The following is an 11,205-nucleotide window of genomic DNA, read 5'->3' as shown; positions in this document are numbered from 1 at the left end:
CCCTTACCTTATCCCATGCGAATCGCGGCCGTGTAACCTAACATCTTACCTTACCAGAATCACGGCCGTACGATTTTTCAAAAGCCGCGCCTCCGACGTCTTCTGTTCTGTGATAGGCGGAACATTCAGCTTCCCAGGAGGCACTGTGTTCAGTGTTCGCCTATCACGGAGGCCCGGACGAGAGGGCCTCCGTGATAGGCGGACACTAAACACAGGACGAGAGGCCCTCCGTGATAGGCGGACACTGAACACAGTGCCTCCTGGGAAGCCGATTGTTTCCGCCTATCACAGAACAGAAGACGTCGAAGGTGCGGCTTTTGAAAAATCGTACGGCCGCGATTCTGGTAAGATGTTAGGTTACCGGCGTATAAGACGACCCCCGACTTTTAAGAAGATTTTAAGGGGTTAGAAAGTAGTCTTATACGCCGGAAAATACGGTAGATATTGGCAGATCTAAGAAGATTTAATAGTGTATGGCTAGCTTAAAGGGTATGTAAAGACCATTTTTTTTTTTTTAAATAACAAACATGTTATACTTACCTCCACTGTGCAGCTCGTTTTGCACAGAGTGGCCCCGAAACGTGGTCTTCTGGGGTCCCTCGGCGGCTGTCTCGGTTCCCCCTCGCAAGAACTCATCACCGAGCTAGCATGGTGATGAGTTCTTGCGGGCGCGATACTGTGATACAGCCGGCGTCCATAGCCACCGACTGTATCACTCGGCCCGGCACGCCGCATCACTGGATGCGATTGACAGCAGCACCAGCCAATGGCTGCACTGCTTTCAATCAACCAATGAATGAGCCGAGAAGCAAGCACGTTCACGGCGTGGGACTTTGCATAGAATGCATTAAGGTGAAAAAAACTTTTACAACCCCTTTAAAGTGATTGTAAACTAAAGCATCGCATTGCAAAACAGCCCATTCAATTTAAAATAGAAATGAAAGGCAAAACATTTGTGTATGGATATTAAAAAAAATGTGTGTGTGTATATTATATATATATATATATATATATATATATATATATATATATATACACACACACACACACAAAAAGTTTTCTTCTTTTTTTTTTATCAGTGATCACATTCCTTCTGTTCTCAGCTGCATAAGAGCTGGGGGGGGGGGGGGGGAGATGCAACAGTACACTGATCATCCCAGTTAAAGGCTGTGTGGGGTAAGGGGGGGGGGGGGGGTGTTAGAACAAGTCTAATCATTGGAGGAGAGCATAGCTAGAGAACTGACCACCCTGTGCTCTCATGCCTAGTGTGATACGGTTTTAGTAGGAAAGCAGTGGGACTGGCAGGAACACCAGTGATTTTACATAAATGAAGCATTACAAAGAACTGGATACTTTCTCATACAAGTGCATGGTACAGCAGGCACATATCAGGAATATGAAATGTTTGAAATCTATCCAAAACACTGTTGGCTGGTATTCTGCTCACTATAGGTACACTATATATACTGGAAATATATTCATACAGTGAGCAGAGACTACCTGCTCAGTGCTTTAGTTTTTAGGCCCCTTTCACACTACCACGACTTCAAAGGCACACAATTTAAGGGAAACTTCAGGTCTATGAATCTGAACTGGCATCAAAGCCTGACCAAAGTAGTGCAGGGACCACTTTGAAGTCGGCACAACTTGAAGTCTTACTAATATGAATGGTTGTCATTGGAAATCATGGGAACGACTTGTCATGCTACTTTGCAGTCCCAAATCGTGGAACAAGTCGTACAAGTGTGAAAGGGGCCTAAATCCTACTTTGCACAAGTCCACCCTACTTCCCTTTGTCAGAAATCTGGTAATCCTGAAACCCCATATTGTGATGCAAAAGACCTATTCTAAAACACAACTGTTACTGCCTCCATGCTGTATTATACAGAAGAAAGACGTAAAATAAAGCCTAGCAAGTCTAGTTAGTGTAGCAGAATCTCTAACCTCTTCCAGTCTAATGAGAACCTTTGAGGCCACAGATCGCTGACATCCTTCAATATGTAGTGGGTTGTGAGGCATAGTGGGTGCAAAGATGCTAAAAGTCCCTGGGCGCCAGACACTTCTTGGATGCAAAAGGTTTTATTTATTTGAACAGTACTTTTTATATTTTGCAAGGGAGAAAGCGTTAGGGCCAGGACACCCTTAAGCGGTTGCAATTTCAATAAGCAGACTCAGAGACTTCAATAGGAAGGCCCCAGCAAGGAGCTACTTCGGCACGTGCAGGTTTGCTGTCTCATATGGCAACAGTATTTAACCGTTCCTAACGCAAAGTTGAACAGGTCTCTCAGCTTCACTACAATGTCCACTTGTAATTATTCAGCCCCTTGAGCTCCTAGTCTCTCACTGGACTCTGAATCCCGTGAGCTTCTCAAGGCTTTTGCGGTGGTATCTCTCTCTCAAGCGTCACCCACGCTTCCCTGCTGAGTTCCTAGCTTGGCACTCCAGATACCTTCCAAGCTTCATCCCCGCTGACCGGCTCGGTCCCTGGCTTGACACACAAGGCTGCTCTGCAAGTCCCTGACTTGATCACTGCCTGAAGTTTCCCGATTCACCACCATGCCTGTTCGGTGAGAATGTTACTCGGGTACATGCTTTAGTTACTCACTGTGGTCCCTGGTAAAGGTGGTTGGTCCTTTAGTGGTGACAGCTTCCCTCCGATCATGACAGGTTCTTCGGCCAGCAGAACTGTCAGTTTTGGTTGGACTGCAAGCTGCAGTCCAAACCCTGTGCTGCCCTCTCACTTCTGGACAGGTCCTCACACAGCCTGGCATCCAGATACTCCTGGTATAGGCCCAATCTCTGACCTAGCAGCCCAGGGCAGACAACATGCGTCCACTCGGACGAGAACCTAGATCACCTGACTCCACCCAAATATATAGGTTTTCCCAGCAGGCTAAGAGATTCAAGAAAACCCCTGCCCACTGAGATATCCCATGTACCCATAACTTGACCTTGAAAATGTCCTTCTCACATCTAATGCCTCCAAGTTCCCGGCCACCTAGTGGCAGAAGAGAAAAGTACAACAAGGCCAAACTTAGGGAGAAATCAATGGATCTCCAACAACTATCTACAGTAGCTACTCCAGACAAGGAATTTGGTGAGGAGCTCCCTGATTAAACCCCAGGGCGCTACATCAGTATACCCATCAATCAGACCTAAGCATGCGTTTAAGCTGCTACGCCACTGGATAGCGATCTGCTTTGCTTCATGCCCGCAACAAAAACTCACAACCTTGAAATGTACACACCACATCCACGGTCTTTGAAGTGAATTGGGGGGTGGGTGGCAGTTTGGAGTTTTAAAAATGCATTTCAACCACAGGTTTTTAGTGCCCCCCTCCACCTCAAATCTCCAGTCTTAGAAGGAAGAATAGATAGAGATTAGTAAGACTTTTTCACATGAAACCCGAGGAGGGGAGCAGCAGGGTCTTCATGCCCAGTAACATTATATTCTGCAAAAAACATTTATGTGGTGGTGGTGTTGCAGGTAGTTGGTCTTAATTAGCTACAAACTAGCGGTATTTTTTTTAGAAGTTGTTGCAACTATAGCGACACATTCTAAACGTAGCACTAACAGAAACCACCTGATAATTGTTTTGTAATCCTAACAAAACTGTTGTAAGCCTTAAATTAATTAGGTACAGGACTTCTTAAAAAAGGGGCCACAGTGGGATCCGAGTTCAACAGCAGAGGGTCGAAAATCTCTGTTGGGCACAGCTGAGGAATCCCAGTACTGAATTTTACAACTGAGTGGCACTGGCTAATCTCTGGAGGAATTTAACGGTCCAGGAGAAGGATACCAGAAAAGAGCCAGAGCAAAAAATAGAACAACCCATGAGGGGAAATATCCAAAAACCTCTTTGACTCTTTAGCTTAACAGCAGAGGGTCAATCATCTCTGATGAATGTGGGAGCACAGACTGTGCACCTATTCTAATTGGGAATTTAGAGACTTTATGCTGTGTTTTTTTTGTTGGTTATTTACACATTAGTTATGTTGAGGCGAGGGACAGAAGTGTGAATGAATATTTGCTGCGATTGGACAGTGAAAGAAGAAGCAGCACAGTGATGAGCTTATCTCTGCTTTCTCTTCCCATCAACGTGCGTCTTGCTAGAACATGAACTGATTGGCTTTTGTGCAGCTTCCCCCCCCCCCCCGTCACACTACAGCCCTGCTGTACAGGGACAGCAGGAGGTGGATACCAGGTCACATAGAGGCTCGAATGATGCTGAACCTTGATCTCTAGCAATAGGAGCGAAGGTATCCAAACAGGTAACCTCTTGCTGGGTTTAGCAATCTTGACACTGGCAATTTTTACCTAGTGCAGAAATGCCTCTCTGACATGAGTCATATATATATATATATATATATATATATATATATATATATATATATATATATATATATATATATATATATATATATATATATATATATATATATATATATATATATATATATATATATATATATTTAGAAAGAATGCCAATGTATTTCACCCACAAGTGTTATTGTAGTCGAATAGTGGAAACGTGCCCTAAAAGTAAAAGAAAAAAAAAAACACACACACACACACACACATCCGGCACCTAAGCTTTACTTCTTGTTCCCATCTTCCATTTCAACCAATCATTTACTGTACAATGTGAATCATATAAAAACTAATAAAACAAGTTCAAATCCTTAGTGAAAATAAGCTTTATTACATCAAGTAATAAATACATACAAAGATGCAAATAGTTAGACTCGTTGCTTTTCTCCAACAAGTAACAGCCTATTCTGAATATAGAGTAACAACCAAGAGGCAGTTATATATATCTGCCAGCAGAAAGGTCATCACCCCCATGCATGTTGAATGGCTAGCAAAGCATTTACAGACATGCAGATGCATAGGTCAGTGGTGCAGCCCCTTTCCACCTATTGGTTTGCTGAATGTAACAAGTGACATCTTCTGTTGTAGAAATCCCAACATCCTAAACACCAAACTGATCAGGGCTTGATCCCACAGCTTTTTTTAAACAATAAGAAAACAACTTTATAATGTTAAGGGCAAGCAAGGAATGATTTGACAGTAATTACCATAACAGATAAAAGGACCACTAAACCTACAACACAGGTTACTTTCACAATTACGTATTCTGAAGTGCTACTGTCTGGAGATATTTTTTACATTTATTCAATCAAGAATTCTTATTCCTAAGTGCAGTTAGACTGCCGACACACCGCTCCGTAAAAAAAGAAAAAAAAGTCAAAAATGCATATGCGTTTTTTGATTTGTTTCTGGCACGTTTTCTGGTTGCCCGACTCCCAGCATGCACCTGTAAAACGTTGACATGCGATCCAAAAAAAAAAACACATCTGAGTTTTTTTGACTTGTTTTTGATACATTTTCTATTCATTTTAATGAGGAACGGTTTTGAAAAGCACACTAAAAATGCAGCAAGCAGGACTTTTAAAAGTGCATCTGACTGGTGTGACGAGTTCCATAGGGTTTAACAAGAATGCATTTTTCTTATGCTTTTTTTAAACTGAAAAACTGATTAGTGTGAAAAGGGCCCTTAGAATTTACTATATGGATAGCAGACCATAACGGGATGGCTGATTCCTGTACATAATATTTGGCAGTTAAGCATATAAAAACACTATCAAACAAGACCCCAATGATTTTGGCTGTTCTGTGCAGCACAGTCCATCATAGCAATGGCTGCATTAGGCAACAGGAGCTCATGACAATCTATTACACCAACAGAATCCCAGAGATAGGGACCTTTCAAACTGATCATTTTTTTTAGTTAAAAAAAGTGAAAGAAAAATGCATAAAAAATGCATCCTTTTAAATCCTATGGAACCTTCTCACACCAGTCAGTTGCATTTTTAAAAGTCCTGCTTGCTGGAATGTTTGTGCATGTTTGATTCATGTTAGGGCCCTTTCACACTGATCTATCTGATCAGTTTTTCAGTAAAAAAAAAAAACAACACACACACACAGGAGAATCTGTGTTTTTGCAACAGAGCAGTGTGAAAGCAGCCAAAAATGTAACGGAACAGTTCCATATGATTTAAAAGAGTTGCATTTTTGATACATTTTTCTTCTGCTCTTTTAAATGGAAAAAAAGATCAGTGTGAAAGGGCCTGTAATTAACCAACCATTGTGTCGAGTCAGCTTTCACTCAGCACTGAATGTTCACTGTTTGGTAGCCTTAAAAAAGTGAAAGTATAGCCAAAATTTTTTTTACGTTTTGAATAGAGTGGGTTAGAATCTGTCTTAAATTTGTATTGGTTTATTTTTCCCACTAGGGAGATTCCACCTCTCTATGTCCGGTTGGCTATTGTCACTGAAACAGAAACTGTCCAGAAACCCAAAAGGTTACAGTTGTCCACAGAACAGAAGGAAAAAGGTAAATCTCTAAATTGGGACGCCTGTTCTAGGGACAAATGTCTAGATTTCCATTACTTCCTATTTTGTCTCCATTACAGGAAGTGAAGGGAAATGTCCCCAACAAGACACAGAATACAAAACAAATAAATTAAACGGGTTTTTTAAACCCTCCCTAATCTAAAATGTAAAAAAAATGTTTGGCTATACATACACTTTGTGTATTTTATATATCCATAGGCAGGCATGATACAACTGCTCTCTGGAAGGTCTGCTGTTAGGAGTGCTCCATATAGATAAATGTGCCCAGTGCTCAATAGAGAGGGTAGGTGGATAAGGAGAGTGGTGCAGGCAGACTCTTTAGGAAAACAAAAGTAATTTAAAACACATTCAAACCGGTTTCATCAAAGTTTCCCCAAAATCTATTGGCCATTTACCTCACCCCATAAATATGAACTTGTCATACGAGATCATTTTTATTCTGGCAACTTTATTGGTTTATTGGTCCTTTAACCAAAAGAAGTATAATTGCAAAAATAAAAATAAAAAAAATCCCTTGTTCTTGAAAAAGCAACACAAAATATGAAGCATCTAATTTTAACACGTAAACACTGATGTAACCTGGATATAAACATACCAGGAAGAGAAGGAAAATATATTGCAGCTTATGATGCAAAACATCATGAATTTCCTTGGACTCTTAGAAAAACAATCTGAAAGAGTCAGCAATACTTTTAAATATATATGGAAATTCTGTTTACTAGTAAAAATTGCATCGTAGGATTAGCAGCTTTACAGTACATTAGAGGGCTCCTGAAGAATGATACAGCTCCCTCTAGCTAAATAATCAGAAAGACTGCCCTGAAGGTTTAAAAATCCAGAAAGAAATATCTTTGTATGCTTTAGACGTGTGGTATTGGGCACAGCTAGGATCTTGCATTTCGTTCTGTCTCAGCCAAGCATTCTCGTACCAAGCCCCTTGCATGGATAATTCCTAAGAAAAAAAAATCAAAAACGGGTGAGGTACATAAAGTCATGAACAAATTAATGTAGACATCTGCAGCCAATCAAATACAACTAGCAGGAACCTGCAAGGATCCCTGAAAAGCGTGCTTTATGTTAAGTCACAACTTTTGGTTTTTGTTTTAGACAGAGCATAATTAAAGCGGAGTTCCACCCAAAAGTGGAACTTCTGCATTAAGTACTTCTTACCCCCCGATATGCCACATTTGGTATGTAATTTTTTTTTTGGGGGGGGGGGGGGGGGGAGGTGTAGTGGGGACCTGGTTTTGACAGGTACCCAGCTGCCACTTCCGCTCCGGGCCACCTAGGCGACTCCTGTCCCCCAGGTGTCCCCTACCTCCCTGCAATCTTTCGGAACACGTCACAGGTCCCAGAAGATTGCACGGCCTTCATGACGCGCATTCACAGGGCGCACCCAGCTGTGAAACCGCAAGCTGTCACAGTCAGGTGCCCACAGCAGTAATGCCGATGCCATGGACAGGAGGAGTAGAGGAACGAGGCATCGCTGGACCATGGGACAGGCGAGTGTGTGTTTATTAAAAAAAAAGACTTAATAAACACAGAACCGGGTGTAACTCCGCTTTAAGACCCCTGTCACGTATTTTTTTGTCAGTTCTGCCTCGGGCAGACTTCCCCTCACTTCCTCTCAAAGAGACATAGCAGCAAGTAGGAGCAAACATCTCCATAGGGAGAGGAAATCCCTTCATGCTTTTTTTTTTGCGCATTCCCCCATATTGCATTTAGGGGAGCTCATTAATTTCAATGGGTTGACACACACACAAAAAGCCTTACCCATTTTCAAAACTGCGCCGCACCAAAACGTGGTACTGCTAATCTGAGTTTGTAAGATGCATGGGGGATCCCATTACAAATTAATGGCGTCACCATGCATCTGCAAAAGGGCAGCGTGTTTTGTGGTGTTGCGGAAAATCAATTTTGCACACATTTCCACAATACACAGGTGTGAATAAAACCTTTTATGGTTGTCACCAGAACAGGTTTACCTATTAGAACATTTCCCCTTCTGTTTCCCATGACAACTCAAAAATGTTGCATTCCCATCACTCTCTGCACAGGTCACCAGTTCAGAAATAGAAACTTCACAGAAACTTCACAGACCTCATAAGCCTTCCACATTAAGGTGAAGCTATACTCACCTCTAGTTTAGCAGTGCTATGTCCCCAAGCTCCCCCACCAGCATAGACCTCTACCCAGTTTCTTCTCCACTCAAAATCTTTAGCCATCTTGATTGGGCAGTCCGGAATAACATAACACCCACAAATGCGTATGGGAATTAATTCATCCTGGCACCCAGAAGGGTCAGGATTGTACACTTAGCTGCTCAGCACAGTGTACACACAACAGAAGAATGTGAACAGGAAGGTAATAAGTAGGGTTGTCCAGATACCGATACCAGTATCGGTATCGGGACCGATACCGAGTATCTGCGGGAGTACTCGTACTCGCGCAAATACCCCCGATACCTAAATAGAATACTCCCCCCCCCTTTCCCCCCCCCCGCCGCTGCCGCCGCATCGCGCCGCCGCATCGAGGGACATGGCTAGAGGGACATTGCTGCATATGTGAGGGACATGGCTAGAGGGACATTGCTGCATATGTGAGGGACATGGCTGCATATGTGAGGGACATGGCTAGAGGGACATGGCTGCATATGTGAGGGACATTGCTGCATATGTGAGGGACATGGCTAGAGGGACATTGCTGCATATGTGAGGGACATGGCTAGAGGGACATGGCTGCATATGTGAGGGACATGGCTAGAGGAACATGGCTGCATATGTGAGGGACATGGCTAGAGGGACATGGCTGCATATGTGAGGGACATGGCTGCATATGTGAGGGACATGGCTAGAGGGACATGGCTGCATATGTGAGGGACATGGCTAGAGGGACATGGCTGCATATGTGAGGGACATGGCTAGAGGGACATGGCTGCATATGTGGGGGACATGGCTGCATTTGGGGACACATTTAAAAAAAGTATCGGTATTCGGTATCGGCGACTACTTGAAAAAAAGTATCGGTACTTGTACTCGGTCCTAAAAAAGTGGTATCGGGACAACCCTAGTAATAAGTCTTTATTGCAGAAAAGAAATGCCTCTAAAAACGTTCACCATTTGTCTAAACGGCTATAATTCCACTTTAAATCCAAAATAAAAATTCTGGCGTGATATATCAAAACTGGAGCAGCTGTGCATGGCAACCAATCCGCTTGTATCTTTAGGCTTGTTCCGTTAAGCCTTGAAAATGAAAGATAGAAGCTGACTGGTTGCCATGAACAGCTACTCCAGATTATGAATGCTCCAGTTTGATAAATTCCTCTCACTAGGTTTTAAAGTTTGTAATAAAATATAAATATTACATTAAAAATGCACCCTTACCTCTTTTTAGTCTCTCCATTGCGCTTTTACTGCCTGCATAGGTTGGTCGAATTTCTTTACCAAGCTCCTCTATGATGACAAGAAGCTCTGCATACTTGCTTTGGGGCACCTGATTGCTGGTTGTAGTCTAAAAAAACAATATAGCAAACAGAAGACAGTCATTACAAAAATAAGTCCCAAAACAGTCATTACAATTGAATTACATTCAAATATACAGTCCCTTAAAGGAGTTGTAAATAAAAAAAAAATGTTATGCTGAAATGACTGTTTACAGGGTATAGAGACATAATAGTTAACTGATTCCTTTTAAAAACGATTAAAAATAGATAAAAACCAATCATATAATGTACCTGTAGTTTCTAGTTTTGTTTTTGCATGTTGTTTCCTGCTTCTCTGCTGTACAGAGCCACGGAGCCAATACAGGGCAGTGATGGTTTGGAAAACTAAACTAATTGGTGCTGAGGGGTTTTAGACACACAGTAATCACACCTCCTTGATTAGTGACCACAGAGAGAAAGCTCCCAGCACTGTGGTTATCAGGAAACAGACAACCAGGAAGTGTGGAGATCAGAGAAGAATTACAGCAACTTGAGAGCAAAAACGAACAATGAGGACATGAAAACAGCACTGCATTAAGGTAAAGGAAGCTATTAAGATAAAAAAAAAATCCTTTACAAACCCTTTAAAAAAATATTCATACACCTTGAAATTTTCCGAATTTTGTCATGTTACAACCAAAAATGTAAATGTATTTTATTGGGATTTCATATGATAGACCAACACAAAGTGGCACATAATTGTGAAGTGGAAGGAAAAGGATAAATGATTTTCAAAATGTTTTACAAATAAAAATCTGAAAGTGTGGCGTGCATTTGTATTCAGACCCCTAACTAACATTTTGTGCAATCAACTGCCTTCTCAGTATAAATACAGCTGTTCTGTGAAGTCCTCAGAGGTTGGTTAGAGAACCTTAGTGAACAAACAGCAGCATGAAGGCCAAGGAACACACCAGGCAGGTCAGGGATAAAGTTGTGGAGAAGTTTAAAGCAGAAAAGAAGCCAGGAGGCCCATGGTAACTGTGGGGGAGTTGCAGAGATCCACAGCTCAGGTGGGTGAATCTGTCCACAGGACAACTATTAGTTGTGCACTCCACCAATCTGGCCTTTATGGAATAGTGGCAAGAAGAAAGCCATTGTTGAAAGAAAGCCAGCAAACATGTGGAAGAAGGTTCTCTGGTCAGATGAGACCAAATTTTAACTTTTTGGCGTAAAAGCAAAACTTTATGTGTGGTGGAAAACTAACACTGCACATCACCCTGAACACACCATCCCTACTAGCTTAGCACTAGCTTTGGAGACCATACCCGGACCCCACAGGACTGTATGTGTGGCGCTAACCTGGAGTG

General features: G+C 42.1%; 1 protein-coding gene across 1 annotated transcript in view; it reads right to left on the bottom strand.

Moving 5' to 3' along the window:
* Window positions 1-4,679: 4,679 nt before the first annotated feature.
* CDK2AP1 (cyclin dependent kinase 2 associated protein 1) overlaps window positions 4,680-11,205 on the bottom strand; it is a 47,178-nt gene continuing 40,652 nt past the window's right edge. Inside the window, exons 5-6 of the mRNA XM_040347293.1 lie at window positions 9,801-9,927; window positions 4,680-7,369 (exon numbers count right to left, since the gene is read on the bottom strand). Coding sequence (XP_040203227.1) covers window positions 7,302-7,369; window positions 9,801-9,927 — 195 coding nt within the window. The 3' untranslated portion in view covers window positions 4,680-7,301. The remainder of the gene's footprint in view (window positions 7,370-9,800; window positions 9,928-11,205) is intronic.

The sequence above is a fragment of the Rana temporaria genome, chromosome 1, assembly GCF_905171775.1.
Source record: "Rana temporaria chromosome 1, aRanTem1.1, whole genome shotgun sequence".
NCBI classification, from domain to species: domain Eukaryota; kingdom Metazoa; phylum Chordata; class Amphibia; order Anura; family Ranidae; genus Rana; species Rana temporaria.
Note: the sequence above shows the minus strand (reverse complement) of the source record. Positions and strands in the feature narration are given on the sequence as shown.